Source organism: Rhamphochromis longiceps, linkage group LG6 (assembly GCF_057381845.1).
Source record: "Rhamphochromis longiceps isolate RC_006_pf linkage group LG6, R_longiceps_female_GT1.1, whole genome shotgun sequence".
In the NCBI taxonomy this organism is placed as follows: domain Eukaryota; kingdom Metazoa; phylum Chordata; class Actinopteri; order Cichliformes; family Cichlidae; genus Rhamphochromis; species Rhamphochromis longiceps.
In genome coordinates this window covers 6,538,261-6,564,464 of record NC_140562.1, presented here as the reverse complement: position 1 = coordinate 6,564,464, position 26,204 = coordinate 6,538,261, and the positions used below count along the sequence as shown (strand labels likewise).

At 42.1% G+C, this 26,204-nt stretch overlaps 2 protein-coding genes and 1 long non-coding RNA gene across 3 annotated transcripts; 1 reads left to right on the top strand and 2 right to left on the bottom strand.

The window, feature by feature from the left end:
- Positions 1–1,428: 1,428 nt before the first annotated feature.
- On the bottom strand, positions 1,429–8,600 carry taf5l (TAF5-like RNA polymerase II, p300/CBP-associated factor (PCAF)-associated factor). Its single transcript, XM_085409056.1, has 5 exons — positions 8,227–8,600; positions 7,612–7,753; positions 6,971–7,075; positions 5,667–6,427; positions 1,429–4,445 (listed from the first exon to the last, which is right to left on the bottom strand). Exons 2-5 carry the CDS (start codon positions 7,748–7,750, stop codon positions 3,648–3,650), a joined length of 1,803 nt encoding a protein of 600 aa, XP_085265182.1. The 5' UTR covers positions 7,751–7,753; positions 8,227–8,600; the 3' UTR covers positions 1,429–3,647.
- Positions 8,601–9,010: 410 nt separating this feature from the next.
- Positions 9,011–25,976, top strand: nup133 (nucleoporin 133). The gene is made up of 25 exons (XM_085409054.1): positions 9,011–9,279; positions 9,460–9,575; positions 9,765–9,868; positions 10,269–10,502; positions 10,840–11,010; positions 11,460–11,615; positions 11,737–11,807; positions 12,919–13,066; positions 13,377–13,527; positions 14,120–14,274; positions 14,486–14,577; positions 17,179–17,342; positions 17,553–17,647; positions 17,906–18,130; positions 18,209–18,331; positions 18,494–18,593; positions 19,412–19,666; positions 20,115–20,248; positions 21,737–21,895; positions 23,241–23,376; positions 23,722–23,840; positions 24,180–24,260; positions 24,363–24,427; positions 25,145–25,233; positions 25,730–25,976. The coding sequence occupies exons 1-25, from the start codon at positions 9,152–9,154 to the stop codon at positions 25,864–25,866; spliced, it is 3,408 nt and encodes a 1,135-aa protein (XP_085265180.1). The 5' UTR covers positions 9,011–9,151; the 3' UTR covers positions 25,867–25,976.
- Positions 11,755–12,897, bottom strand: LOC146667355 (uncharacterized). The gene is made up of 3 exons (XR_014912047.1): positions 12,759–12,897; positions 11,946–12,725; positions 11,755–11,891 (listed from the first exon to the last, which is right to left on the bottom strand). It is a non-coding gene; the product is annotated as an uncharacterized LOC146667355 (long non-coding RNA).
- Positions 25,977–26,204: the final 228 nt, after the last annotated feature.

Below are 26,204 nucleotides of genomic sequence, written 5' to 3'. Positions count from 1 at the left end.
AGCTGTACTCTTTTGGGTTACTATTTAATCAATGTACTTGTGACCTTAATTACACAAATAAAATTATGGGTGATGTAGTTTTGCAGCATCCTCTACCTTCTCTTTGTCTAACTCCATCAGCTGTACTTGGTTGTATTACTTCAAAAAAGTAGCAGTAAGAGGTACAGTTGCTATTTAGGCCAAGATTTACAAGAACAGAAGCATCAAACATATGTAGTAAACCGTCGTAAGAAAAAGTAGAATATTGGTCATTGTTAATATCTTTTAGTGGGGTCTGACTTCTCTTCTCTGAATAATGTAAATTTAATGTCAGAATATTTCAGGACTTGCTCTGCCCTCTGCTGTCATCCTTACATTCACCTGTAGCTCAGGCGGCAGAGCAGGTCAGCTGCTAGTCAGAAGGTTGGCAGTTTGATCACTGGCTGCTCCAGTCTGCATGGGCCTTGGGCAAGATACTGACCCCAAGTTGCTCTCCAGTGTATTGGAGTGCGAATGTGTGTAAAGCAATGAAGCATAAAAAATTGTGGTTGTGTGGATGAGACACATTAGCATGCTTTGACTGCTAGACTGTAGAAAAGTGCTCTATAAGAACCAGTCCACCTGCCGTTTACCCAGTTTTGGTGCACAAGTTAATTCACCTTTTATCACAGTAGCTATGATAAATATAAGCGAGCCAGTGTAGGTTTCATGTGCATCTACACATACATATGTGTAGATCAGGGGTGGCCAACTCCAGGCCTCGAGGGCCGGTGTCCCTGCAGGTTTTAGATGTGTCCTTGATCCATCACAGCTGATTTAAATGGCTAAATGACCTCCTCAACATTTCTTGAAGTTCTCCAGAGGCCTGGTAACGAACTAATCATTTGATTCAGGTGTGGTGAACCAGGGTGTTATCTAAAACCTGCAGGACAGCAGCTCTCGAGGCCTGGAGTTGGCCACCCCTGGTGTAGATGCACGTTTGTATGTGCATGTGGATATGTGTGAGATATGTGCCTTCGCTTGTTTTTGTTATGTGGATTTCTCCTAAATGAAGCACGGTGCATTTTAAAATGTGCTATACAAATCAAATTAGCATTTCTATCGTAGTGTGCAGCCTTCGCACCAATACAGAAACATGTGAAATGTTTAAATACAGCTATTAACGCAGCCAGTAAAATAGAAAGGATCAGCACTTTATAAATTTCAGTTGTCAGGTGATCAAGGATGACTGGGATGATGCTAATTCTGAGGTTTTTATAATAAAGTATAATATGTGCTTAAGTACTCAGAAAGCTAAGGATTATGGTTGGATTCTTATATGACGTATTACTTTTCAGTGTCCTTCATTGTTCATCAACATGATACAACAAAAAAGGAATGAAATCTGACATTGTTAAAAAGAAATTGTTATTTCTTGTTTTGGACTACAAAGGGAAACAGAAAGCTTGGTGACCACCAAAAGAAAAGTTCCAGGCTGGATTTATGAATAACACATCAAACCCTAACCAGACTTTATATGAAATAACACAGGCATGTGTGTATTACCAGGAAGGCCCCCCAAAACTTACAAAAATAATGTCTATTTATAGTTTTTATGAATTGCACAGTTAGAATTTTTTTTTTTTCAAAAAATAAACAAACCAAAAAAACAGCCTTCAATGCTTAGAAATGAGAGTTTTTACACCCACAGCTACAGCGGGCACTCAGACACGACCTGCTGCTGTAGAACAAGAAAGAAGTTTTTCTGCTGTTAATTCACAATAACTTGCTTCTCCCTGAAGAACCTTTCAAACGTAACAATTTTTAAACTTGATAGGATTTATAAATGTCTACCAGCAGTCCAAAAGCCAAACACGATATCAGTTCCATATCTCATTTCACAACTGAACAGTGGAAACAAAAACAAATATAACAGTTATTCCAGCAACATAGTTACCAACCAGTGATGGACGTGTGAGCCAAACAGAACACTGAACGATGTGCTGGAGACGACCTTTAACAGTCCACAATCAGTCCAGTCTCTGCTGCCAACAAGGAGCAATATTAGGTGATTATGTTGAGTGGCTTCAGGATGGTGACATCAAATCTCTTTAACCTAATACATCTTAGAAGCAATAGTTGCCCTCAGTGTAGATAGACCTAGATTAGTTAGGAAAGTTATTAGCAGGAGGCCTGATAGTTATTTACTGGAAGCATCTACCTACATGTTAAAACACACCGAGCAACATTATCTTTGTAACGTTCATTTTGTCAATATTGAGCACATCAGCACAAATAAATCAGCAGACTTCTCATCTTCCTAAATCAGGTAATGAGACAGTTGTGAGAGGACATGAACACAGGTTAGTTTCCTTTAAAAAAAAAAAAAATACTACAATTACTGTGGACATTAAACTTTCTGAATTAAGACAAAAATGCAGAACAAAACTACCATCTGAAAAGAACTACACTCTGTGAGCATGTGCAAATAAATTTCACTGTCACCTATGGTGCAAGGCGCTTTATAGCCAGCTACCCCAACTTATTTTGGTCCCATGTATGCACCTCAGTATACCAGACTCTATATACTAAGTGCATGCCTGTGTAAAAAAAGCTTTAATACCTTCAAAGACACTGATACAGTTACTGCACTGAAGACAAACTTGGCAGGAGGTGGTTCTATTCAATGCTCTTCTGATGACCATTTACTTGAATTACAACGTGGATTCGACTGAACTGAAATCCATTTTACTGAACAAAGGTACGCTATGATGAGTGTAAAGAATCTGTGCCAAATGGCCATGTGAAGTAACATGGATTCAATTAGTGATAAAGAAAATGTGGATATATATATACTTTTGTTTGGTCCTCATCTTCACTAAATTTTACACATCATTCATTTTCATTTCTGGTTGTCAGAGTATTCAGTCACTGCATTTAATTTTGTCAAAGATCTTCAGCAATTTCCACATCGCCCTCAGACCTGAATGCTCTTCTTAAAAAATGTAATTAATTTGGTTTAAAATGTAACAAATGCACAGCTGCACTGAGACCACACAGAGTGGTTTTCTTCTTCTTATTTGCAGTAACAGCATTTTGCTTTGTATATTCTTTACAAATAAATAATATCTGCCCTATTCCTTTTGACTAAAGAAGGTAGCATTTGGTTCATTGTGTGAAGAGTCAAAATACACGTCAAACACCAGAAGCAGAGCTTGAATTAGCAGCGAAAGCTGATAAAGAATTGTGACAGATGGGGGTTGGGTTTAGGCTTCGTCTCGCTGCCTAACCCAAAGAAAGCCGGGCAATGTTGAACGCACTTTATTGTACACGTCTCAGGTTTGAAATATTAAAGTTTCCTTTTGGGATAAAGCTGCCTGATAGTGTCAGTTATTCCAACAGTAACAATATTTCCTGAATTTACATCACAACAGAAAAACAGAACTTAACAATTTTTAGATCATCAGTTAAACAAGAAACTGGGAGATTCTTCAATATTGACATACCGTGAATTCACTTTGGTAATTTATTTCTTTATTTCCAAAAAAAAAAAAAAAAGCCAGTTCATGAAGAATGAAATTTGAAGGAAAGAGAACAAAAACATGTATCTCAGGATTTGGCTCCTGAGTTTCAGACACAGGGAAACATTCAGCTCTCGCCCAAAAGAGCTCCAGATGTGACGGCTACATCTACTGCTCTGCTTTCTCTTGTGCGGTTCCCGTCACCAGCAGCAAGTTGCAGGCCATAAACTGGACATTGAGCACGTTGCTGGTGTTTCCAGTGTACATTCCCACCAATTCGCTGGACGAGCTGTCAGCTGACGTCCCACCGTGTGAGTTGCGGATGTCCCACACCCGCACTGAGTTGTCCATAGATGAAGATGCCACTAGGCTGCTGTCCGGACTGAAGGACAGGCTGGTGACACTATCTGTGTGTCCCCTTAGGTCTTTGAACAAAGTCCCAGATGCCAAATCCCACAGCTTCACCCGCTGGTCTTCACCAGCCGACGCCAAGTACTTGCCATTCGGTGAGAAAGCGAGTGACAGCACAGGGCCACGGTGGCCCGTGAAAAGGCGAACAGACGCCCCCTGCTGGGTGCTCCAGAGTCGCACAGTCTTGTCTGTGGAACCGGTGGCTAAATAGTTGGAGTTCGGGTGGAATTTCACACAGTCAACATCAGAAAGATGCCCTGCATAGAGCCTCAGTGGGTATGTCCGGGAGAACGTCCAGAGACGGGCGGTGCGATCGTGAGAGCAACTGGCAAAGTAAAGGCTGCAGGGGCTGACGTCCACATCCCATACTGGGTAGACGTGCCCCTGGTAGAGCACCGTGTTGGTGAAGCTGCCCAGGTCCCAGTAGCGGATGGTTGTGTCTTCAGAGCACGAGAGCAAGCCGGAGCTGTCTGTGAGGAAGGCGGTACGAAATACTGGGCCACTGTGACCTCGCAGCGTCTTTATCTCACTGCCTGAGCTGTCCTCTTCATCTACCTTGGAAGAAATGATGAAAGGTTACATGATTATACCTGATTTTGTTCCTCTGCAGCTTAATCTAAAAATAACATACAGCATTTATTTTTACATTAAAAATCTAAATTTGCTAAACAATTTAATCTTTAACTCTGCAGGTCTTTTTAAATCAGAGCCACCATCTACAAATGAGACCCATCTCATTGCTAGAGATCGGAATTGGATCATTTTCAGTGCACCCCACCACAACAATGTTTCTAAAAACAAACCTAATCAGACAGTGACATCACCGTCGCCCAGATAAACGTGGACATTTTAAAAGGAGCTGAAGTGGCTAAAGTTAAAGCTATCCAGTGCGTAGAGGCCGCCATAGGCTAGCAACCTTTGTATGTGCCAGCAAAGGAAAAAAACAAACAAATTCAAAGCAGTTATGAGTTCAGTTAAAAAGAAAGAAAAACAAAAGGTCCCTGTTGTCTAATGAATTTATAAATATACTGAAAAATAAACTATATAAAGCTGTTGCTCCTCCTTTTGTTTGGCAAGGTAAAACTCATTTTAGCATTTCTACCTCCTTCCAGTAGCAAAGCACTTGGTTTCAGATGTTTCAGTGAAAGACGATCTAACTAACTCCAGCTTTGGAGAATAATATTTGGGACAATAATTTCTTCTGATATAATATTTGTCAAGCATTTGCATTGAAGACAAACTAAATTGTTTGTATCTGCTGTGATTTATGGTTCATAGAAAGAAAATCAATAACAGCAGGTTACACATTTTAACTTAGCAAATTGCAATTGGTTCAGCTCTGCTCACTACATCTTCCCTTACACACCTTTGACATACCTGCTCCACCCTGCCTCTTTTCTTCACCTCTCGTGTCTGTTGCTTTGGAAGGTTGCCCTCAGATATTTAAACTCATGTACTCATGTCAACGTCCACTCCTTGTGCTTTCCAACATCTTCCTCTCATTCACATACATGTAATTTTATTTGCAACTCTTCCATCTGCACCCTACTCTCACTACAGATCATAATGTCATCTGCAAACATCATAGCCTGTCCATCACCACTATAAACAAGACTTCACCACCGTGTCTCTGTTCTCATGACAACCTTTGTCTTGTCCTCAGGATTATTTTCTCAGATTTTGTACACCAAAAGAAACACATGCAAATTTTAAAAAAAGAAAAAGAAGATATGGAAACAATTAAGGTGAAGACTTCTCATAACAATGTCTACTTACTTCCTCCTCCAGTACGTCACATGCCAGGTGGATGTGTGACACATCAGCCTGATGGGGTCTGGCCTTGAGTTTTCTGGCACGGAGGCTCCACAGCTTTACCGTGGAGGTGTCAAATCCACCGGCCAGCAACCGACTGTCAGCCGAGACCTCAGCAGTGTTCAGCATCTGCTCCGTGTGGTGGAAGGCGTAAAAACAGACAGTGGTGAGTGACGGTGGTCCCTCGCGGACTTTCTTGACGCAGTCCTGCAGAGCCTCAAGGGCTGCCTCATTCTGTGGGATCCCTGCTGGGACCTCCACCCCATCACCACTCTCTGTTCCATCCACTCCGGCCCAGGAGGAGGTGGAGTTTGGAGCAGCTGTCGACCCGCCAGCAGCTCCATAGAGCTGGTAATCTGTCCGCCTCAAGGCACTGACCTCCAGCTGCAGGTGTGTACTGAGGATCCTACAGAGGGCGCTGTTGTCCTCACTCTGCAGGTAACGCAGCAGGTAGCCGTAGGCTGGCTCCGTCAGGTGAACCACATATTTGTGCTCTAAGAAAGCATTCAGCTTGGGGTTGGTCACAATGTCTTGTGCACTGAGGACATGGCGGAGCTGCTCTATGATGGTACGCTGCTCACTGTCCTGAAGAAAGGCGCCATGAAAACGACTGTAAAAACCATCCACAGCCCCTTTCAGTCCAAAGCGCACCATGTCCAGGTGGAGGTAGACGAAGAGTGGATAGAGGACACTGCTCACCTCTTTAGCCCAGGATATGTCTGCTTCTATTTAGTAGAAAAAAAAAAATGTATATTTTTTAGGCTTTTGTAATCAATAACAACAAAGGTTAACAATATCGTAACAGTTCCATCATCTCATTCTCGATATCCATGTGGAGCTGTTTGTATAAGCCAATAATAATCCATTTTGTTATTCATGCCCTTTCAAAAAATAAATACGAACATAAATGTATGAAAGACAAATGTTAAACCCAGTTTGTAATCCATGTTTCTCTCTTAACAGTCAGGACAAAACAATGTGGACTCGCACAAAAACAGCTTAAGAAATGTTGACAAAATGAAAAAATATCAGCCCTGGATGGTCAATAATACAAAAGCACAATTGTCAGAGAAAATAAAAATATTTAAAACTGCAGCAATATGTCATCTTTCAGAAAGAAGCCCCAGTCGTCCACAACCTTTGTCTCTTTCTGCTGTTTAGGATGCAGCTTTACCACTACCTAAAAAACGTGGAGCCGAGGCATAAACTTTGGGAACAAATACAATTATAGATGTGCAAGTCTAGACTCAGTGATGTAGAGCTCATACCTGACAGGAAGGCGCGGAGCTTGGAATACTGAATCTCATACTGCTGTGGGTCATACTGGCATGGTGCAGCAGAAACGACATTGGAACATCCTGACTCCGTCTGCACTGCTCAGACATAGAGAAAGAAGATAAAGAAGAAACCAGGAAAACTGTTAATTACAGAGAATATTGCCAGTCAAAGGGTCAAATACATTACACTGCATTATGAAAATAGATTATTTATCTTAACCAATTATCCTAGGGACACAGGTGAGCTGGAACCTATCCCAGCTGTCTTATGGTACACCTTAGAAAGGTCACGAGTTTAACAAAGGTTAAAACAAAACAAACAAACCAAGACAAAAAACACAGTCTCACAATCACTTAGAATCACCAGTTACCTAACACGTGTCTCTGCACTGTGGAATTAAACCCAAGCAGGCCCATGGAGAGCATGGAAACTCCATATAGACAGCTCTAGGCTCTACAAGGTTCAAGCCCAAAACCAAATCCATGTTGCACTGAGGCGGCAGTGCTAATTTTTGCAGTGAAGCCAATCCTGTGGTGTATGTGTGGTGTTTTCGTGTGATCAGTCTTTTCTCATAACTATGTGGCTGTGCGATCTATTAATTAGGCTGGAATCATCATCATCATCATCTTACCCGTGAGACTTGCAGCCATTTCTTCGGGGGACTGGTAGAGCTTGGCTCCTTTCAGGGAGCCGTCAGTGTCCACATACTGCCTCCTCTTCAGGTACTGAGCCACGGCATACTGGATCTGCTCAGTGCGAATCCGCTTCATGACCTTACGAGCACAAGCTACAGTGTCAGACACCTGGCACTTTTCACAGCACCTTCTCTCGCTCATCCACCCAACAAGTCGGAAGCATATAGTAACTGTTTTCGTGCTCACAACGGACTACAAAATACGATACATGTCTGTGACTACTAAAAATTCTCATTCATCATCTCCGTGGTCAAATTAAACTTCTTGAGCACAGCATCACCTAGTAGCTAATTACATAGCAAAGCAACGCTGGCGTGTTTACGTTACAAGCATTACAAAGGGCCCAGCTAGCACAATAAAGATACGTGCCAACTAACGTGAAAGTCAGCAAAGAACTAGGCATGCAGTGTAAAGCTGTCAAGTTTCGATAGTAGAGGAGGATGCTTACACCAAGCTAACTAGCTAACTTCCTGATGCTAGAAGTGGGCCTGGCCGCTAAACTTTTAGCGGGATTAATGCCTTACCATCATTATTTGGACATTGCTACTTACTGCATAACGTGTTGCTGTCCGCCTTCAGTTACTGTGTCCAAAACGACCGCTTTTAACGCATCACTGTATCTGGCTATAACTACTATATCAACGTCGTTCGCTGCCGCTCTATCGTGGTTATCCAACCCTGTCAGACTCCATCAAATCATGCTAGCTAAAGCAGCTAAGCTAGCTGGCCGCTCTCATCTTTAATCAGCAATTCTAGGTGTCGTTAATCTACTGCTTTCGCCTGGCTCCCGTTTCAAGCTCAAGGCTAAATCTATAGATAACAGATTTCCTGAGAAGAAAAAAAATCTTAGAACACAGTTATTAGGTTGATATAATTTTTGTAGTTGATAAAAGTCAGCTACTATGACGAGATGCACTGAATAGTTTGGAGTCTCCTAAAGATCTGATGTCATCTTGATGACATAAATTTGTGTTTGTTTTATTTTATAAATTTATATGTAAGCTTAAATTTACTGACCCAGAGGCAGAATTGTCTCTGCCAATCCCTGCTGTACAGAAATCTGTGTGAAAGTGCACTATTAAGTCACTAAATTAACTGTGAGTTAAGTATTTAGCGTACTTAACTCACCTTTTAAGCCCCTTAAAAACGTAGAATCAGCAGAGCGGAGTAATTTAAAATTTTAATTTTAATTGGATGAATGTGGCCTACATGAAAAAGTGTGTGTGGGGGTTTTTTCATATAGTCTGACTGACTTACCCACACAATAAGACTTTCCTCTGTGAAAGTGTTGCAGTTGTAAAATCTCGTTTTCGAGTTGTAAATAAAGTTTTACAAAATAGGCGGATGACGTTTTAATCCAGCGACTGCACCGCGCGCTGTTTGGAGAGTTGTATTTGGTGGATCTTTCGTGTGAGCGCGCTTTTCAGGCAGGGTTGTAGTTATCACTGTTGAACAGTTCGGGGTACCACCGCAGGCATGTTTAGCCCTCGAACCGCCCCGGGCTCCGGCCGTAGGCAGCCGGCCAGGACCCCCGGGAGGAAGAGTGTCTCCGGTGCGGTCCCTGGCCTCCTGTTCTCCCCGCGCAGGACGCCGTTGTCGGCGAGGTGAGTGTTGTCGGATCAGATTTACTCAATCGGAAGGCTCCATATATATGGCAAATAAAGACAATTTTACAGATTTATAGATGATGTTCTTTCGTGCTGAGTCGTCAGTGCAGTCTTGGGTTAACTGGGCCCATCAGACTGTAGCTACAGCTGATTGTTCTGAGTTTGTGTCATCCCCAGATCAACACCTACCCGAGTGCAGAGCCATGCAGGGGCAGAAACTGTTAACTATGATGTGCAGACCTTTGGCTCATCCCTCCCCGTCAAAGTTATGGAGGCACTGACGATGGCTGACGGTAAGAGAAACCTTGTCTTCTTTCTGAGAATGAAAGGTGTGCGTGTGTAATTTTATGAGCTTCAAACTAACATATTCATTTTCTATTTTCTTATATAGTTGCTCTCTCTTCTCTTTATGTTTCTGGTTGTGGGAGAGTTAGTAGTTTCCACTAAACATTTGTTTTTCATGTTCTTATTGGTTACTCTAGCTGATGATCAGATCTCAGTGAAGGTGTGTGAGAGCGGCTGGGCCTGGATGGTTTGTGGAGAGAGTCTGATCATCTGGAAGATCTGCCAAACTGCTGTAGCTAAGGTATGATCAGGGCAGACATTCTGCCTGAGTTTAAAATTCACTTTAAAACTACATTTAGACTAAAATTACAATCTAAAAATCATTAAAGAGTTATTTTAACATGTTCTCCAAAATAATGCAAGCGGCGTGAGGCCTTTTTTCCATCTGTAGGATCGACAAAGCAAATAATTATTCACTGATCATTTATTTCATGTGTCTTAGTTTTGTTTAAAGAGACTGGGTACAGTAACATGTGGTAAATGTTTCAGCGATAGAAAGATGGACTTTTTCTTCTCTCACAAAACCTGCTTTCTTATTCCGATATTAGATGGAGTAAACGATGAATCAAAACAGACTGAAAGTTCACAACGTGCTAAGCTGGCAGCTTTAAATTCACAAACTAAACTGTGTTTTCCTGCAGGTCTCAGTTTGTAAGGAGTTGCAACTGCCCAGCAGTGAGTACAACTACACTGCTGACCTTGTGGCTGTGACTTCCACTGCTCCCCTGGAGATGGCTGCTGTTCAGTCCATCTCTGTCTTGGCGGTGGCTGCAGAAGGAGCGGTTCGCTACTGGCCCAGCCTCTCCCAGGAGGGCAACTACACAGAGACCGATGTGGACCTGGGAGATCTGTGCAACTTTGTTGTTGCTGTCAGAGTAAGTAGGGTTCTTCAGTTGAAAATAGACGGTTTTGCTAACGAATTTGTTCCAAAAAAATCTCACCACTGACTCTGCCAAATCCAAAATACTCAAATATTTTTGAAAAGGGTCCCAAAGTACAATCACATCAAACAGTATCGCTCCAGAAATCACTGAGGAGTAATGCTGCTGTCCACGGTTTATTCACTGCATACCTTGAGATATCTTGAAACATTTAAACACACGTAATAAAGCTGGCATTGCACTTTATTTTGTGTAGATTTGTAAGGAACAGGATTAAATCAACAACATATAATTTGACCTCTTTGTTTCTCACTTCCTTCTCCTTTCTCAGGGTGGAAGCTTTGTCTTGTCCTCAGTAAAGAATCAGCTCTTGAGAGCAAGTGCAGATTCTTCTGGGAAGCTGCAGTGCCGAGCTCTGCAGCAGGGTCAGGGCATGCTCTCTGGCATCGGACGTCGTGTCTCCAGCCTGTTTGGCATCCTCTCGACACCATCCAATGACACGGTGAGTCCTGTTAGGAGAGTCCACTGCAGAGTTTCATTTATTCTATCTGTACAACTCTTTTCTATCTTATGCATTTTTAATAATTAAGACTAGTCTGTGTACAGTGTTATTATTTTTCATCTATTGGTGATGACCTTTAAATACATCGAATAGTGTTGCTCTGAGCTTGACTCTTTCCCCATTTTTTACTGTCACTCATAGATAATCTGATTATAACCTGCTAATTACTTCCTCCATGTGTTATTTGTTTGTGTTTTATATTAATCAAGTTTTTTTAATCAATTTTAGCCACAGAGAGAAATGAGTGATTGCTTTTGATTCCGATTCACAAATTTCTTAAACACCCTTTATGTTTTAAGTCTATCAGGCTGAATAGTGAGGGCAGTTCTTCTCCAGTGTCAGTTTAGTTATCTTCAGTGTTCAGAGTTCTGACTCTATTACTGCTGCAGCTCTGCAGTGTGCTGTGGGTGGGGGAAAGCAGCTCCCTGTACACACTCACTGATTCCAGTCTGAGTAAATGGGAGGTCGACGACAGCTCGGAGCACCAGATCCTCAACTGGGACGCGCGCAGAGTTCTGAACGAGAGCATCACAGACGCTATATGGGTCAGTATAAGCAAACATGTGACCTTATTTATTACAGATGAAGGGTTTTTTCCTGTTCTGCACTGTAGCAAAGAAAACTAAATAAATAAGATCCAAATGAAAATGATTTCCTTTCCTCCAGGGGTCAGAGAGCAACTATGAGGAGATGAAGGAGGGAGCAAATGTGGCATACCTGGACATGAAGCTCAGCCAGTGAGTGTGTGATTAAAAGCAGCTTGTCTTTGGATTCACAAAAACCTGAATCATTTTTGTCTTCTTCTTCTTCTTCTTCTTCTTCTTCACCTTCACCTTCACCTTCACCTTCACCACCACCACCACCACCACCACCACCACTAAAACATGCCGCATGTAGGATTGCATGTGCTAAAGCATGGTAAAGTGTTAGAGTGACCAACCGGCCTCTTGTTTTGCACTTGTTGACTTGTAAAAGTCTATATGACATTTTTTATTTCACGATTCATTAACCACACAGAGAAGCCATCGTTTGAATATGTTAACGTTTTCTTGAAGCAAACAGTATTATTAAAGTTCTTCATGACTGGACCGAGTGTCCTCTTTTTTTGGAAACCAAAATATGGTCGCTCTAGCGTTAGCATACTACGGCCAAACTGAGCTAGCCACCCTGTGTCGCTCTGCACTTCAAAGATTAATCTCAGAATTTAAAAAATTATATTCAATACATAAATATTAAATGAAAGATGGATTTTATCCATTCAGTCAATAAAAAGACTTGTTTTACACTTGACCTGATGAATGCAAAAACAAAGAATTACCAGATTAAAAAAATAAAAAATTTAACGGATTTTTGTTCCCAAGGAAAATGAGAGCCACATATGAGGATATTCGTTTAAAATTTTGATAGAAGAGTAGCAGTATAATGTCCTCGTAAGTGGACATCAGGCCCTTGCAGTATTTTGGTCTAAATAACCCAAGATGTGATGTCCACATATGTGGACGCCAGGTCCTTGGAGGTTAAGGGGCGGAGAGGAGGACGCTGCTAATAAAGTTACACAATTACACAGTGAATTCGCGTTTATTATGTTATTTACAAAATGCCACCATTTTTGTCTTGGTCGTATGATTTTATTTTGTTGTATTTATCCGCGACACCTTAAAGGCCGGTCCGTGACAATATTGTCTGACGTTAAACCGGTCTGTGGTGTAAAAACGTTTGGGGACCACTGTCTTAGTCGACAGGTTATCTTGTGTTTATTTGTTGCCTCCATGTTCCTCTATTATTCGCTATTCCTCTTGAACTTACTGCACCCCTGGCTGCACTGAGCTACACTCTGTGTGCTTTCAGAGCCGGGTTGGTGGTTTTGGCTGCAGCCTGGCACCCGTCCGACACTCCCTGCCTGGCCTACTTCTGCCTGGTCACCCTGCAGGACAACGGAGCCACCATCTCTGACCAGTTCACCGTGGAGGTCACAAAGTACAGCTCTCCCTTCCAGGTCAGACCTGAAGCTGCTACTGCAGCAGTGGTGTTTTTGTGATTTGATCTATTAGAGGATCAGTCTGGTCATTCTCTTCTTGTGTAAAAGCCTGCTCATCAAGAAGAGCCTGATAATTACAATCCTCGATTATAATTATTAAAACATTAACCACTTTGAGCAACGCAGAAGAGTGGAACTGTCCAAACAAGTGACAGTGAAACTACAGGACATTGTAAAATAAAGTCCAGCATTTACAGTTCCTATTATAAGAGTGAAGATATTTATGCTTTTATTTTGAAAGTCTTCAGTTATTCTGTTATTTCCTCAGAACAAGGAGACGCTGCAGGCCACTCGGCTGGTGTTGCCTCGTTCCCCTGGCTCCACAGCCTTTCTGTACACTGAGGACGTAGTGTTCGCCTGCTCAACAGGAACCAACAGGGTCGCAGTTCCTGATGAGAAAATCAGCTTTAACTCACCAGGTGGGAAAGTTGGAGCGTTAGAGCAAGAACGCCTTCATTTTGTCACTATTACTGCATGTAATAGTCAACGAAATTAATACTGTGGTCAGTGAATAGTTTGTTTTTCAATTAAGTTAAATGAAATTCCTGATTCTGTGGGATAAACGTCTTTTGGCGTTGGTTTGAAATTCAGTTACACAGAAGTATTGAATGTGTTTCAAAAAATTAATTAAAATCTGTAACATCACTGAACAAAGTTCTTTTTCATAATACAAACAAATTTCACCTGCATCTCATTGCCTCCCAAAAATCTATAACTGATCAAATTCATGTTGCTTGAATAAGTTAACTTTATCATATTTAACAGGTTTTTGTCCACTGTGTTGGTGTAAGAGGATTAAACTGTACGTTGCTTCGAAGACTCAGATATTCCTAAAAGATAAAATTGTTCGAGAATGTTTTGGTCAGGGATGAATTAAGAAAAACATATAATAAAGTATTTGTAAAGGAATAAATAATTCACTCGACTTGTTCAATAGGCCAATAAATGCTTTCAGTTTAGATCAAATCCAGATGAGTGATCTGTTTATGTTGGTGGCCTCTGTCTGTGCAGGTGATGGTGTACGTGGAGCAGGCTGCTGTGCCAACCTGCCGGTCTTTTTCTCGCAAAACAGCGGTCTGGTGGCGGTGGTGGCCAGAGAGAGTGCCTCCATCCTGCCAGAGACCATGGAGGACTCGCTGTGCTCCTCGCTGGCTGCGGCCCCGGAAGTAAGTTTCAAAGAGAGCCGTCTGAGCGATGAGACTAAGAACTTTCTTTTTATGCCAGTTTGTGAGACTTCGATCTTTCTCATGACTTCTGCGTCTCATAATTATTGACACAAGAAATCCTGAGAAGGAAAATTATAACTAAACTAACACGTGATTATCGTGATTGTGGGTGTTGCAGTCATGCATTTCTAATGTTGAATTTGCATCAAAGGTGTCGGCCATGGAGACGCCAACCCGAGCCGAGCCTGTAGCTCAGGAGGACAAAACCAAACTCCTGAAGGCGGCCTTCCTGCAATTCTGTCGGTACGTCTTAAATACAGCTCACATCTCCTTTGAAAAATATTTTAAAGAATAAAAATAATAAAGTGCCTTCATAATATTAGAAAAAAACAAGCTGTGGAAGAGAGCCAGAGATTAATAATAACAAATAATTAAATGCAGAGAGGTGTATAAACAGAATCCCCCAGCAGCCTGGACCTATTGCAGCACAACTAAGGAAAGATTAGAGGTCACCTGATTCAACCCAAACTATATGCTTTATCAAAAAGGGCGTTTTTAGGCCAAATCTTAAAGGTAGAAACAGTGTCTGTCTGCCAAATCCAAACTGACAGGTGGTTCCACAGAGCAGGAGTCTAAAGGCTGAAGGCTCTGTCTCCTATTCTACTTTTAAATACTCTAGGAACAACAAGGAAGCACGCAGACCAAGAGCAAAGATTTTTATTGGTGTGATACGGTACTAAGATAACTAAGATAAGATGAGGCCTGATCATTCAAAACCTGCACATGAGGAGCAGGATTCTAAATAAATATACCCTGTCAGTACTCTTGCTGAGTGCTGAGTACAATAAGCTCTTTTCTGAATTTAGAAGCAGAAAATTAGGTATTGAGGCAACTAATTGGTGTGTGTTATCTGACTTCATGGATAAATGAAGTTGGGCGTCATCTGCATAGCTTTTCTACGCTCCTGGAGTCCTCAAAGCGCTCTATACAACACGCCACATTCACCCATACACACAAGCAGCTTTGTCAGCGCTTTAACTAACATACACTCAAACATCAGAGTGAGCAGGAAAGTGCAGGAGGGAGAGGCGAAGAGGCCATGCTGCTAGCAGGTCGGCTGCGAGTTCATTTAAGCTTGCGAATGCCTAAAGCAGTGAGTGAATACTGAAAAAATAATCAGCGTGTGAATCAACAGAGAGTGTGCTTTAGATAAAACGTGACGATTCCACCGTGGCATACAACATTATCTGTAAGTCTGTACTTACAGATAATGACACAGATAAACTCCACATAATCACCACTGTGTGCTGGAACAGGAAGAGCCAGCACCAAGTTCACTTATATATTCTGTATCAGGTAAATACAGAAGTGACTAAATCACTCTACTTTTTGAGAATATTGTTTTTGTGAATCTCTGGCCAACATCTGTGAATCTCGGACTCCCGGACCATCAGCACCGGCTCCCCTCAGGGCTGTGTTCTTTCTCCTCTGCTCTTCTCCCTGTACACAAACTGCTGCACCTCCACCCACCAGTCTGTCAAGCTAATCAAGTTCGCAGATGACACCACCGTTATTGGACTCATCTCGGACGGGGACGAGTCTGCCTACAGGAAGGAGGTTGAACGTCTGGTGTCCTGGTGCAGCCACAACAACCTGGTGCTGAATGCCCAGAAGACAGTGGAGATTATTGTGGACTTCAGGAAACACACAGCTCCACTCCCCCCCATCATCCTGACTGACACCCCCATCACCTCTGTGGACTCATTCCGCTTCCTGGGTACCACCATCACCCAGGACCTGAAGTGGGAGCCCACCATCACCTCCGTCATCAAGAAAGCCCAGCAGAGGATGTACTTCCTGAGGCAGCTGAAGAAATTCAACCTGCCAACACGGACGATGATGCAGTTCTACACTGCAATCATCGAGTCCATCCTCACCTCCTCCATCACCGTGTGGTACGCTGGAGCCACTATCAGGGACAAACAGAGACTGCAGCGTGTTGTGCGCTCTGCTGAGAAGGTGATTGGCTGCAGACTCCCATCTCTGCAGGACCTGTACACCTCCAGGACATTGCGGCGTGCAGCTCGGATCTCAGCTGACCCTTCTCACCCTGGACACAGTCTGTTTGACCTGCTCCCCTCAGGCAGGAGGCTCCGGTCCATTCGCACCAGAACCTCTCGCCATAAGAACAGTTTCTTCCCCTCTGCTGTTGGACACATGAACAATAACCACATGACTGTTCCCACCACTAACACATGACCCTACGCTGTGTTCACTGCATCATTCCATGTTTGGCACTGATCACCACCTGCACTCATGTATATATCTATCTACTTAGCACTTTTAATTCTTATTCTTATTTTTATATTTTTATGACAGTATGTTTGCACTGAAGCACCGCAGCAATTTCCTAATGTTGTAAACCTGCTCAACATTTGGCAATAAAACCCTTTCTGATTCTGATTCTGATTCTGAACATGTTTGTTCATTTTTGTTGTTTATCAAGTAAAAACATCAAAGCTGCGTTTCTCTGCATCATGTTGTGTTGAGTGACTTGGCTGTTGTAAGCTTCTGATGAATGTTGAAGTCTTATATTGAAGCTCAGGGTCTTTAATATGGGCAAAAGGAGTTATCATTCACACTTTCTAGCCATAATGACCGGTCATCTGTAAGTGAGTAAGAGAAAAACAACACATTTGCTTTTCTTTATAGTTTGTTTCTGTGTGTGTATAACCTGGTCTGTCTGTTGCTATTTGCTGGCTGTTTGGGGGCAGGAGCTGTGTTTCCAGACTCTGTGATGGGATTGTCTGTGCTTCCTCATTTCTCTCTGAGCCCTTAAAAAGCACTGAGAGGACAAGTCTATATTCCTGTAACGTCCCAAACTCTTCTTCTCTCCTCTGTCAGTAATGACCTGGTCGGGGCTCAGACCGTCATAGATGAGCTGTTCCCAGCTGACGGCGATGGGGAGGAGGGAGCTGAGCTGGACACCATGGTGACTCAAATCAACCTTGATTTGGTGGACGATTACCCGGCCTCTGACCCTCGCTGGGCCGAGTCTGTCCCCGATGGTGAGCTGAGACGAGAGGAAACAAAACACAAAAAGTTATTAACCAACCAATGAAAAGCTGTATTGTATGAAACTAGTGCTTGTAAGGTTTCGTCCTCTCTGCAGTCACTGTACAGTTCTCACGTAGCTGATCGGACTTTGCATTTAATGTGTGTGTTGGAAAAAGACTTGAACTGTTTTGTTTTTTTTCTTCTCTCTCTGGGATTTGAAGAGAGCGCTGGTTTTCCTCTCACTTCCCTCATCATCCTTCACCAACTGGAGGATAAGATGAAGGCCCATGGCTGCTTCATGGAGTTTTTGCTGCAGGTAAAGAAACCTGCACTTTTGCATGTGTGCACACACTCAGAGTTCACTTTATAAGGCACACTTTAAGCTTGTTGGTGGAAAATTATTAAATTAAACTAGATTAAGATCAACTTGTACATTAGATTGCAAAGGTACTTTTACTAACATACAAACAGGGCTGAAAATAAAAATGTGATACAAATCAAAACTCAAAGGCTGAATTTAGAAATGCATCAGTCCAGTTGCCTCTCAAAAGCCGCCATCATCCTCTGTTGCCAGGTTGGACTGCTGGACCGACTCACTCAGGTGACTGTACGTTCATCTCCCATGGCAACACGCCTGCTGCTGTGTGAACATGCGGAGAAGTTGCAAGCAGCCATGGTGCTGAAAAATCACCACACCAAACACTCTGAACTAGTGAACCGGGCCATCAGCACGGCGCTGCAGAGGAACAACACCGCCGTGCCGCAAAGCCTCACCTCTGCTGACGTCTTCTTCAGAGAGGTTTGAGTCTCTGGCAGCGAGAAGGTATCACAGTTTGTTTGTGTAATAGATGGTCATTGGACTGTTGTGCTCTCACAGGTCTCTCAGATCTCCTTGGTGTTCGACTGTCTGCTGGAGGAGGAGGAGCGGAGTCTGAAGGAGAGTCCAGTGGACTCGGTGCAGTGGGCCGAAGTGGTCCTCACAGTCAACAACATCATCAAGGTAAATGTGTGCTGTTTTCTTTTTTATTTACTGCGGTCACGTTAAAACTTAGGCTTCATTTTTAAGTGTATGGGTAGTCTTCCAAATGTAGTGTGTGTGTGTGTGTGTGTGTGTGTGTGTGTGTGTGTGTGTGTGTGTGTGTGTGTGTGTGTGTGTGTGTAGGACATGCTTCAAGCTGCTGGTCAGTACAGAGACATGAAGGCCTCCATGTACAGAGCGTCTGAAAATGCTGCTGCAGAGCCTGAGTACATCCCATGGACAGGTGACAACATGAAGCTTCTTAGATTCACTTGGTGTCAAATGTATTTTGATGGACACTCCAGTCACGTGCAAAAGCAGACTGAGCACAGAACCGTGGCTCTCACAGGCCTGAATGTGCGCTTAAGGTCATTTATAATTTTAAACTTGTTTGATCTGCTGCTCAAACAACCACCAGCATAAATTTTGTATTTTATTATTTATTTGTTTTTGTATTTTTGTAAGTTTTACAGCTTTTCTTACTAAACAGTTAAATGACAGAAAAGCACAGAGGGAGTTTCAGTGGTCCGACCCACTTAAGATCAAAGTGGATGTAATATGACACCATGCTTTAGTCTAATGTCATCGAAATACTGCAAAACCTGCCATACAAATTCATGGCAGTAAATTTGGGCACTAATACCACAAAGTTTACAGAGTGGGTATGGACAGGAAAGCTCAGTTCTGAAAGTTTTCTGTTGGGAAATAAAACTTTGCTGTTTAAATTTACCAGCTACAAACTAAGAAAAAAATAAGAGCCGAATATGATAAATGTCCTTATGTATTCACAGTGAAATGTAATTATTCTACATAGGACCCTATTAGTGTATGTTGTTGTTCAGTGTTTGTAACTAAATCACTTTAGCACTTCATCCAAATATGCATTTATGCTTATGTAAACATCGTGACTTAAAATCCCCTCTTAAACTGAAGAAGTTTGGTATCTTTCTATTTCAGTGCTGTAAGAAACTGAATGTTTGAATGGCTCCGTGTCTGCACTGTGTGTTGGAGCAGAACTGATTATTAACCCTGTTTTCTTTCCACCTGACCTTGCTTATGCAGCATCAGGTGGCGTTGGCGGCGTTCGAACAGTCCTCTCGCGCCAGCACGAGATCATACTGCGCACAGTGTACCCACATGCTGACTCAGAGCTGCGCAATGCCCTTTGTGAGCAGCTGGTGGCGCTGTTGGATATCTACTTGGGCAGTTTTGTGGCCCAGCTAAACTCCCTGCAGCAGCAGAGGACCCAACAGGAGCGCTACAACAGCTTGGAGATGGAGTACAGCCAGCGGCGCTCCGAGCTGCTCGCACCGCTCTGTAAGTGGAGGATTAAAATGTGATGGCTGTGAATGATCGAGTCTTATAGATTCACAGAGTAAGATTTAAATCTTTAACATTAAAGGGGATTGTTGTGACATTTAGAAATTTTGATTTTTTTGTTAAGAGTTTTGTTAGATGAGTAAAAATGCTGTAATAAAGTATTCCTTTGGTAATTCCTCTTTTGTATGAAGAAATAAATTTTCTTTATTACAGAAAAAAAGCTTTGAGTGCTCAAACTGAGTAGAAAGCTGGTATATTATTAGCTGTCCAATTACAGGTTGTTGCAGTAAACAAACTATCCATCACGCAAAGCTCACACACAGGCATGTTGTAATCAGACACGTGGACACTGCAAACTGAAATGTAACGTCCATGTCTCAATGTTTATGTTTCTTCTGTAGGTTTTTCCTTTCTGTTTATTTATTTTTATTTTTTTGCGTTGCAGTGGAGCTCGGTCAGTACCAGTGGGTGGCAGCGTTGGCTGAGAAGTACTGTGACTTTGACATCCTGGTTCAGATGTGTGAGCAGACAGACAACCAGAGCCGCCTGCAGCACTACATGGCCAAGTTTGCAGATCAGGTACACAAAAACTCAAAGATTCCTCAGCTGCTCTGCACGAGTTTCCCTACATGTTATTTACCTTTTTTATTTTTTTATTTAGGATGTAAGGATACAGTGTTTTACGTTGTACAGGATTGTAAAGGCACTTTGAGGCCATTTTACATTTTAACCCAATAAAAACTAGGCTCCTCTGACATCTGGGCATCCAAAAAGCTAACCCTGACTCCCAAGGTCCAACTGTCCGACTCCAACATGAAGTCAGTACTGCTGTACAGGGCTGAAACCTGGAGCACACACAAAACCTCAAACAGAAAAACCCAGACATTCCTAAACAGCTGTCTGAGAAGGATTCTCCACATTCGCTGGCCAGACACCATCAGTAACGTCAACCTATGGGAAAGAACCTGTCAACTCCCAGTAGACAAAGAAAAGATGGTGCTGGGTAGGGTACACTCTACGCAAACCACCAACCTACATCACCAGGCAGGTTCAGGTGGAACCCTCAAGGCAAGCGAAGGAGGCGCCGCCCAACAAGCACCCGGCGACGACACCTCGAGGCAGAAGTGACAAAGACGGGCTACACCTGGAGCCAACTAGAAAGAATGGCTCAGGACGGTATTTAGCCCGGCCCCTACCCTGGAAGGGGTGACGGGCAGCAGTAGTAGTTGACTGTATCTTTTATTTAGGCTTAAAAATATGCAGCCATCTGCTAGTTTGTTTGTTTTTAAGTTGATTTCATTGACTATGAATGTAGCCTAGTTGTTGGCACCAGACCTGTCACACAATCCTCTCCAGAGAATGCTCCAAAAAAGAGAAAAATCCCTAACAAAGGATGTATAACCAGTACTATGTTTAATTTTATGTTTATTTTTTCTATATTGGAGAACTAATGGCTCCTTTAGTGTGTTGTGACGTACTGACAAGGGCTACAGTCCTAGTGTAGCAAAGGACCAGATACACACAGGCTTGTCAGGCTTAGGAAATGCTTTTATTTTGCTTATTCTTTTCAGTTCAGCGCAGGTGACTCCAGCAGCTCCTTCTCCAGCTTCACACACACTCCTCTCCCGTCTGTCTCCGCTGTCGCTACATATAAAAGGGGAGAGAGTCATGTCTCTCGAGGTGTCTCCTCTGCCACCTCGGCGCCCTGAGAGCTCACTGTACCGCCCCTCCACTGCAGCGGGCCAGAGACCACGCCCCTGCCACACATATGATGATTGACTAAATTGGCATGTTATCAAATTCTGTCTGGTTATCATGAACTGCAAATTTAAGAAATGTTATTAACATCATCCCAAAAGAATAATAACAATCTCTCGGGCTTTCTTTTAACCTGGATAACTTTGGGTACATTTACAGATACATCACCTTTCATCAGCACTTAAAGAAAGGTGACGCACATACCTGGAAGGAGCAGGTGTCTGCACAAATACCGGATTCTATCGAGAACTCAGACCAGAGTATATCAGTAAACACTTTAACGTTCTCTTTGTACCTTTACTTTTGCAGAACTTTTCCGACTTCCTGTTTCGTTGGTACATGGAGAAAGGCAAGAGAGGGAAGCTGCTATCCCAGCCGGCCGCTCAGCACCAGCAACTCGCCAGCTTCCTGCAGGCTCATCAGCATCTCAGCTGGCTGCATCACATCCACATCCACGACTACCAAAGTGTATGTTTAAAAATAAAAACGCACACACACATTTACAATTCTGCTTCACAAAACCAGCACAATACAATTTTCTATGAATTTTTAATATCCCAACTAAATCCTAATCTGAACCCAAACGTTTTTTGGAGGGGGGGGAGGGGGGGTAACCATTTCAAACCTATCAGGACCAGTCAAAATCTGGCCAACATTGTAGCAACATGATTTTCTCAGTCTAACTCTGTCACACATTAATAAACACATCCGCCTTGCTCTATTCAAGCTCATGTAACCACACGGCTTCCTAGTGTCCTTACCTCCTTTCCTCTTTCCTTCCTGTTTTTTTTTTTTTTTTTTTTTTTTTTTTTGTACTTTTAACCTTTTCATATTTTTTCTTCTGCTGTTCGTTCATCGCTTGTGCACTTCAGTCTTTTCACTACCTCTGGAAATAGCATTTTTCAAAAATACTGCAGTTTTGCAACGAACAAAAATATAGGGTCATTGTTTCCTTCCTTCCTTCCTTCCTTTCCTAACCGTCCTGCTGTCTTTCCTGTTAAACACACAGTGTGTGGCTGTTACAGTGTGATCTACGATGGAAACACAAATTCAGTTTCCTTCCGTTTTCATTTGAAACCGTTGCTCATAGAAGACAAAGCACAGAAGAAAGCATCCTGTAACATATCTGTTACACACTCACACTTTCTAAAGTTTCCTTCCTGTTTGCAGTTAACAAACACAAAGTGAAACCACGGGCACACATATATCTAAACTGAAGAAGACTTCCTCTTTTGGCCTCACTTGTCAGTAGAAATCCACTTTGACAAAGACACGTTCGAGGCTGTAAACTTCACTGTGTTATCCTGGTTGATACTGTTTTGGTTCCTCTTTTCCATTTTAACTGTGATAATGAATGTGCCTGGTAAGGTATTTAGCAGACAGGGATCTGTTATTCTCATTTCAACTCAGTTTTATTATTGAATTCTTTTAGAACAGCTTTTCATGGTTCACAGTTCTGAACAATTCTTATGTATCTCATGCTGGGCCTTCATGCAGCTTCTCCGTTCATCCTCTGACTGAGATGAGCAGTTTTAGCTCCTCCCTTTTTTTAGTCAACAAAGTATTGATCACGTCACCCAATTGTTTAAGTAAATATAATTCTAAAGGTGCTGGTGACGTGAAATTCTCACCACATGTCAGTAACAACCCACGCAAAGAAATCAATGCATAGATGTCCATAAATTATGTATAATAATGAAAAGTGACATTACTCTGTTTATTTGAATCAAGCTGTATCAAAGTCTTAGTTACACAGATCGATATATTTTTGGTGTGACGATGTCGTGGCTAACGTGGTATTTCACGTCTGCAGGCCCACAGAACTCTCTACAGCCAAGCCAACATGGAAACACGTTACTTTGTGAAAAAGAAGACACTGCTGGCTCTCAGTAAGCTGACTGCACTAGCGTCTGACCTGCCGGAGGACCAGCTCTCCAAACAAATTGATGGTAAAAAAGCGCACACATTGCTGTATGCATGCAGACCTCCCTGCACCTCATAAACTTCGTTATCCGTGGAATTTTACTGAATCGAACCAGCATTTTAGATCATTTTATTGACACAGATTCTTAGACTGTCAGTGAATAAAAGTTACTTAGCTGCTACAACAGTGGTTGCCTTGATCTCATAGTAATTCAGAGAAAAGTTCAGAGTGTAAACTCATTCATCTTTTTCTTACTAATGAAAGGGCATGATAAAATCGCCATATAAAGGTACATGTATTTGTGGAATGGCAGGTGCTTTGTAATATGTTTTGTAAGTAGACTTGACACTGTCATTCATCTGCCAATCAGACATTGTGGAGCAGGAGCGCTTCCTGCTGCATCAGGAGACTCTGCCTCGACAGCTGCTGGAGGAGAAGCAGCAGAACCCCGACACCATGCCTCTGCTCAGTGCTCACAACCTCATACAGGTGAAAACACGTGCTGCTTGTTTGTGGATAATTTTCCCGAGTGAACGAAAACTGCTTGTTAACTTAGGTACAATATTTAAACAAGATCATTTCAGTTGCTTAAATGTTTTTTATGATAACTGTATTGGTGTCTGCGGTTCCAAATAAAGAACCTGTTATTGGATGGATTAATGAAAGTAGATAAAAGTAGTATAGAAGGACCTCACCTTAAGACAAAGTGATAATCATAGGTATGCAGAAAAGATCAGATCACATTTAGAGAGGGTCAGAAGAAAATGATTCAAACACTGAGACTGAACAGCTTCGGTGCATTTCCTTTTTAACTCTCGTCCTCTCCAGCTGTACATCTGTGATGACAACAGGCGAGCCAACGAGTACGATTTCAAAAAGGCTCTGGATCTGCTGGAGTACATCGATGAGGTAGCTGCTAGCGTTTGTTTACAGCACTGGTGCGTTTGAGGCTCAGTTAGTCGGTCTCTCAACTTTAGCAACTTTAGCGGTTTTCTTGCTTTTCTGTTGTAGGACGATGCTGTGGACATCGACGCACTCAAATGTGAGATTTTCGGCAAAGCGCTTAGGAGAGACGAGTAAGATCCGTCATGGTTTTTTGTATACATTCAACTGGGACTTTGCTTAAATTAAAACTTTTTCGCCTGGTATTTCTCTAATAACATGCAAATAGTTTTCTAGTAGTGAGTAACCTATGATTAGCTGAATATACGTTGTTTTGTTTTTTAGAGCCTTTCAGCCAGTTTCAGGTCACTGTTTAGCTTTAAAGCCACAAATCGAGTGTTTGGATTCATTCTCAGTTTTCTAGTTTTCAGCAATAAGACCGTGTGCACATAAAGAGCCAGACATTTCCCCCTGAAGCTGGTAGGGGCCAAAAACAGAGCAAAAAATTAATTAATATTGGACTCTGCCAGATGATCAGAAACACGGCTCTAAATGATAAAAAGCTATTCTGTTATTTCACAACTGATAATATTGTTTACAGCTTGATTCCTCCACCGCCTGCTGTTAAAAACACGATGTTCATGTGAAATACCATTAGTAGTTAGTAGAATAATCAAAAAATACAATCTTTGGAATTATATACCAGCTGTAAAGGATATAAGTGTTTTATTGATATGCCAGGAAAGATGGAGTGTCAGTGATTACAGTTAGTTTGGATCAGTAAAGGAATCTGGAAAAAAAACAGAAGTCAGTACTTCTGTGTGTGTTGGATTTGTAATGGTTGATTTAAATGCTGTGGGTATCTTTATTGTTTTTTTTGTTTGTTTGTTTGTTTGTTTTTCCACCTCCAGCTGGTCTTCTGCAGATGGGAACGACGACCCTCTGGAAGCAACAAAAGACAGCATCTTTGTCAAGATCCTCCTCAAACTCATTCAGGAAGGTGAGAAACATTGATGAAGGCTTGGTGGATTAAAGAAATATGGGGAGGGGGTTCAAGCGTATTGATGGGAAAAATGGGTTTAAATGACACACAAGTTATCCCTATTATGTCATGAGAGCCCCTTGTTCAACTTAAATAGCTGCGTAGGCTAATTCCATATAGAACTAGTTTATCAAAAACTGTGCACAATACAACTGAACACTTCTGTACATGTGATTGTCAAAGTTAGCAAACATTTGGTTCTGGCTGGAGGGAGTCGGGCTCAGCCAGTAATCCCAGCCGGCTTAGTTTTTACTCTTCTACACGTTCTGTTGACGGCTCTTCTAAACAGTGGACCACTCAAGCCCTCCCTTTTTTTTGAGTATATTATGAACAGTCATGAGCCGAAAGAATTCAGTTTTCTTTATCTGTATGGTCATCAAATCATATTTATCCTTATATGAAAAATACACTTGTAATTACTAAACAGATGAACTCTTTCTTCTGTATTTTCCAGGCGTCTCTCTGCAGACCTATCTGCCCGACATCAAAGACCTCCTGGAGCTGGATGAGCTCAGCAGTTTGAAATCAAAGCCATATTTTGAATTTGTCCTTCGAGCTAATTATGAACATTACCTTCAAGCCCAGATGTAACAACCACCAAACCCACCAGTGAAACATTGTGCGATTCAGCTTTTCTTTGCATTCTACTCACTTTTCTTTAAATTGTGCTCTTTTCTAAATAAATGTGTTGATTTTGTGTACTTTTCTGTATGGTTTCACTCTCCTACTATTCCTCAAAGACGCACAGCTGTGACACATTTCACTGGCTTCTGTACATATTTGGAAAAAGAAGTGCTGCTGTAAAGAAAATAGTTGTTTGTTAACAGGAGAGACAAGAAATCCATATCGTGAAGCAAGACATGATTTCAGTTCTTTGCATCAAAGTTGTTTTGCTTTTAGAGAGAATGTATGACGGCTTTATTAACATT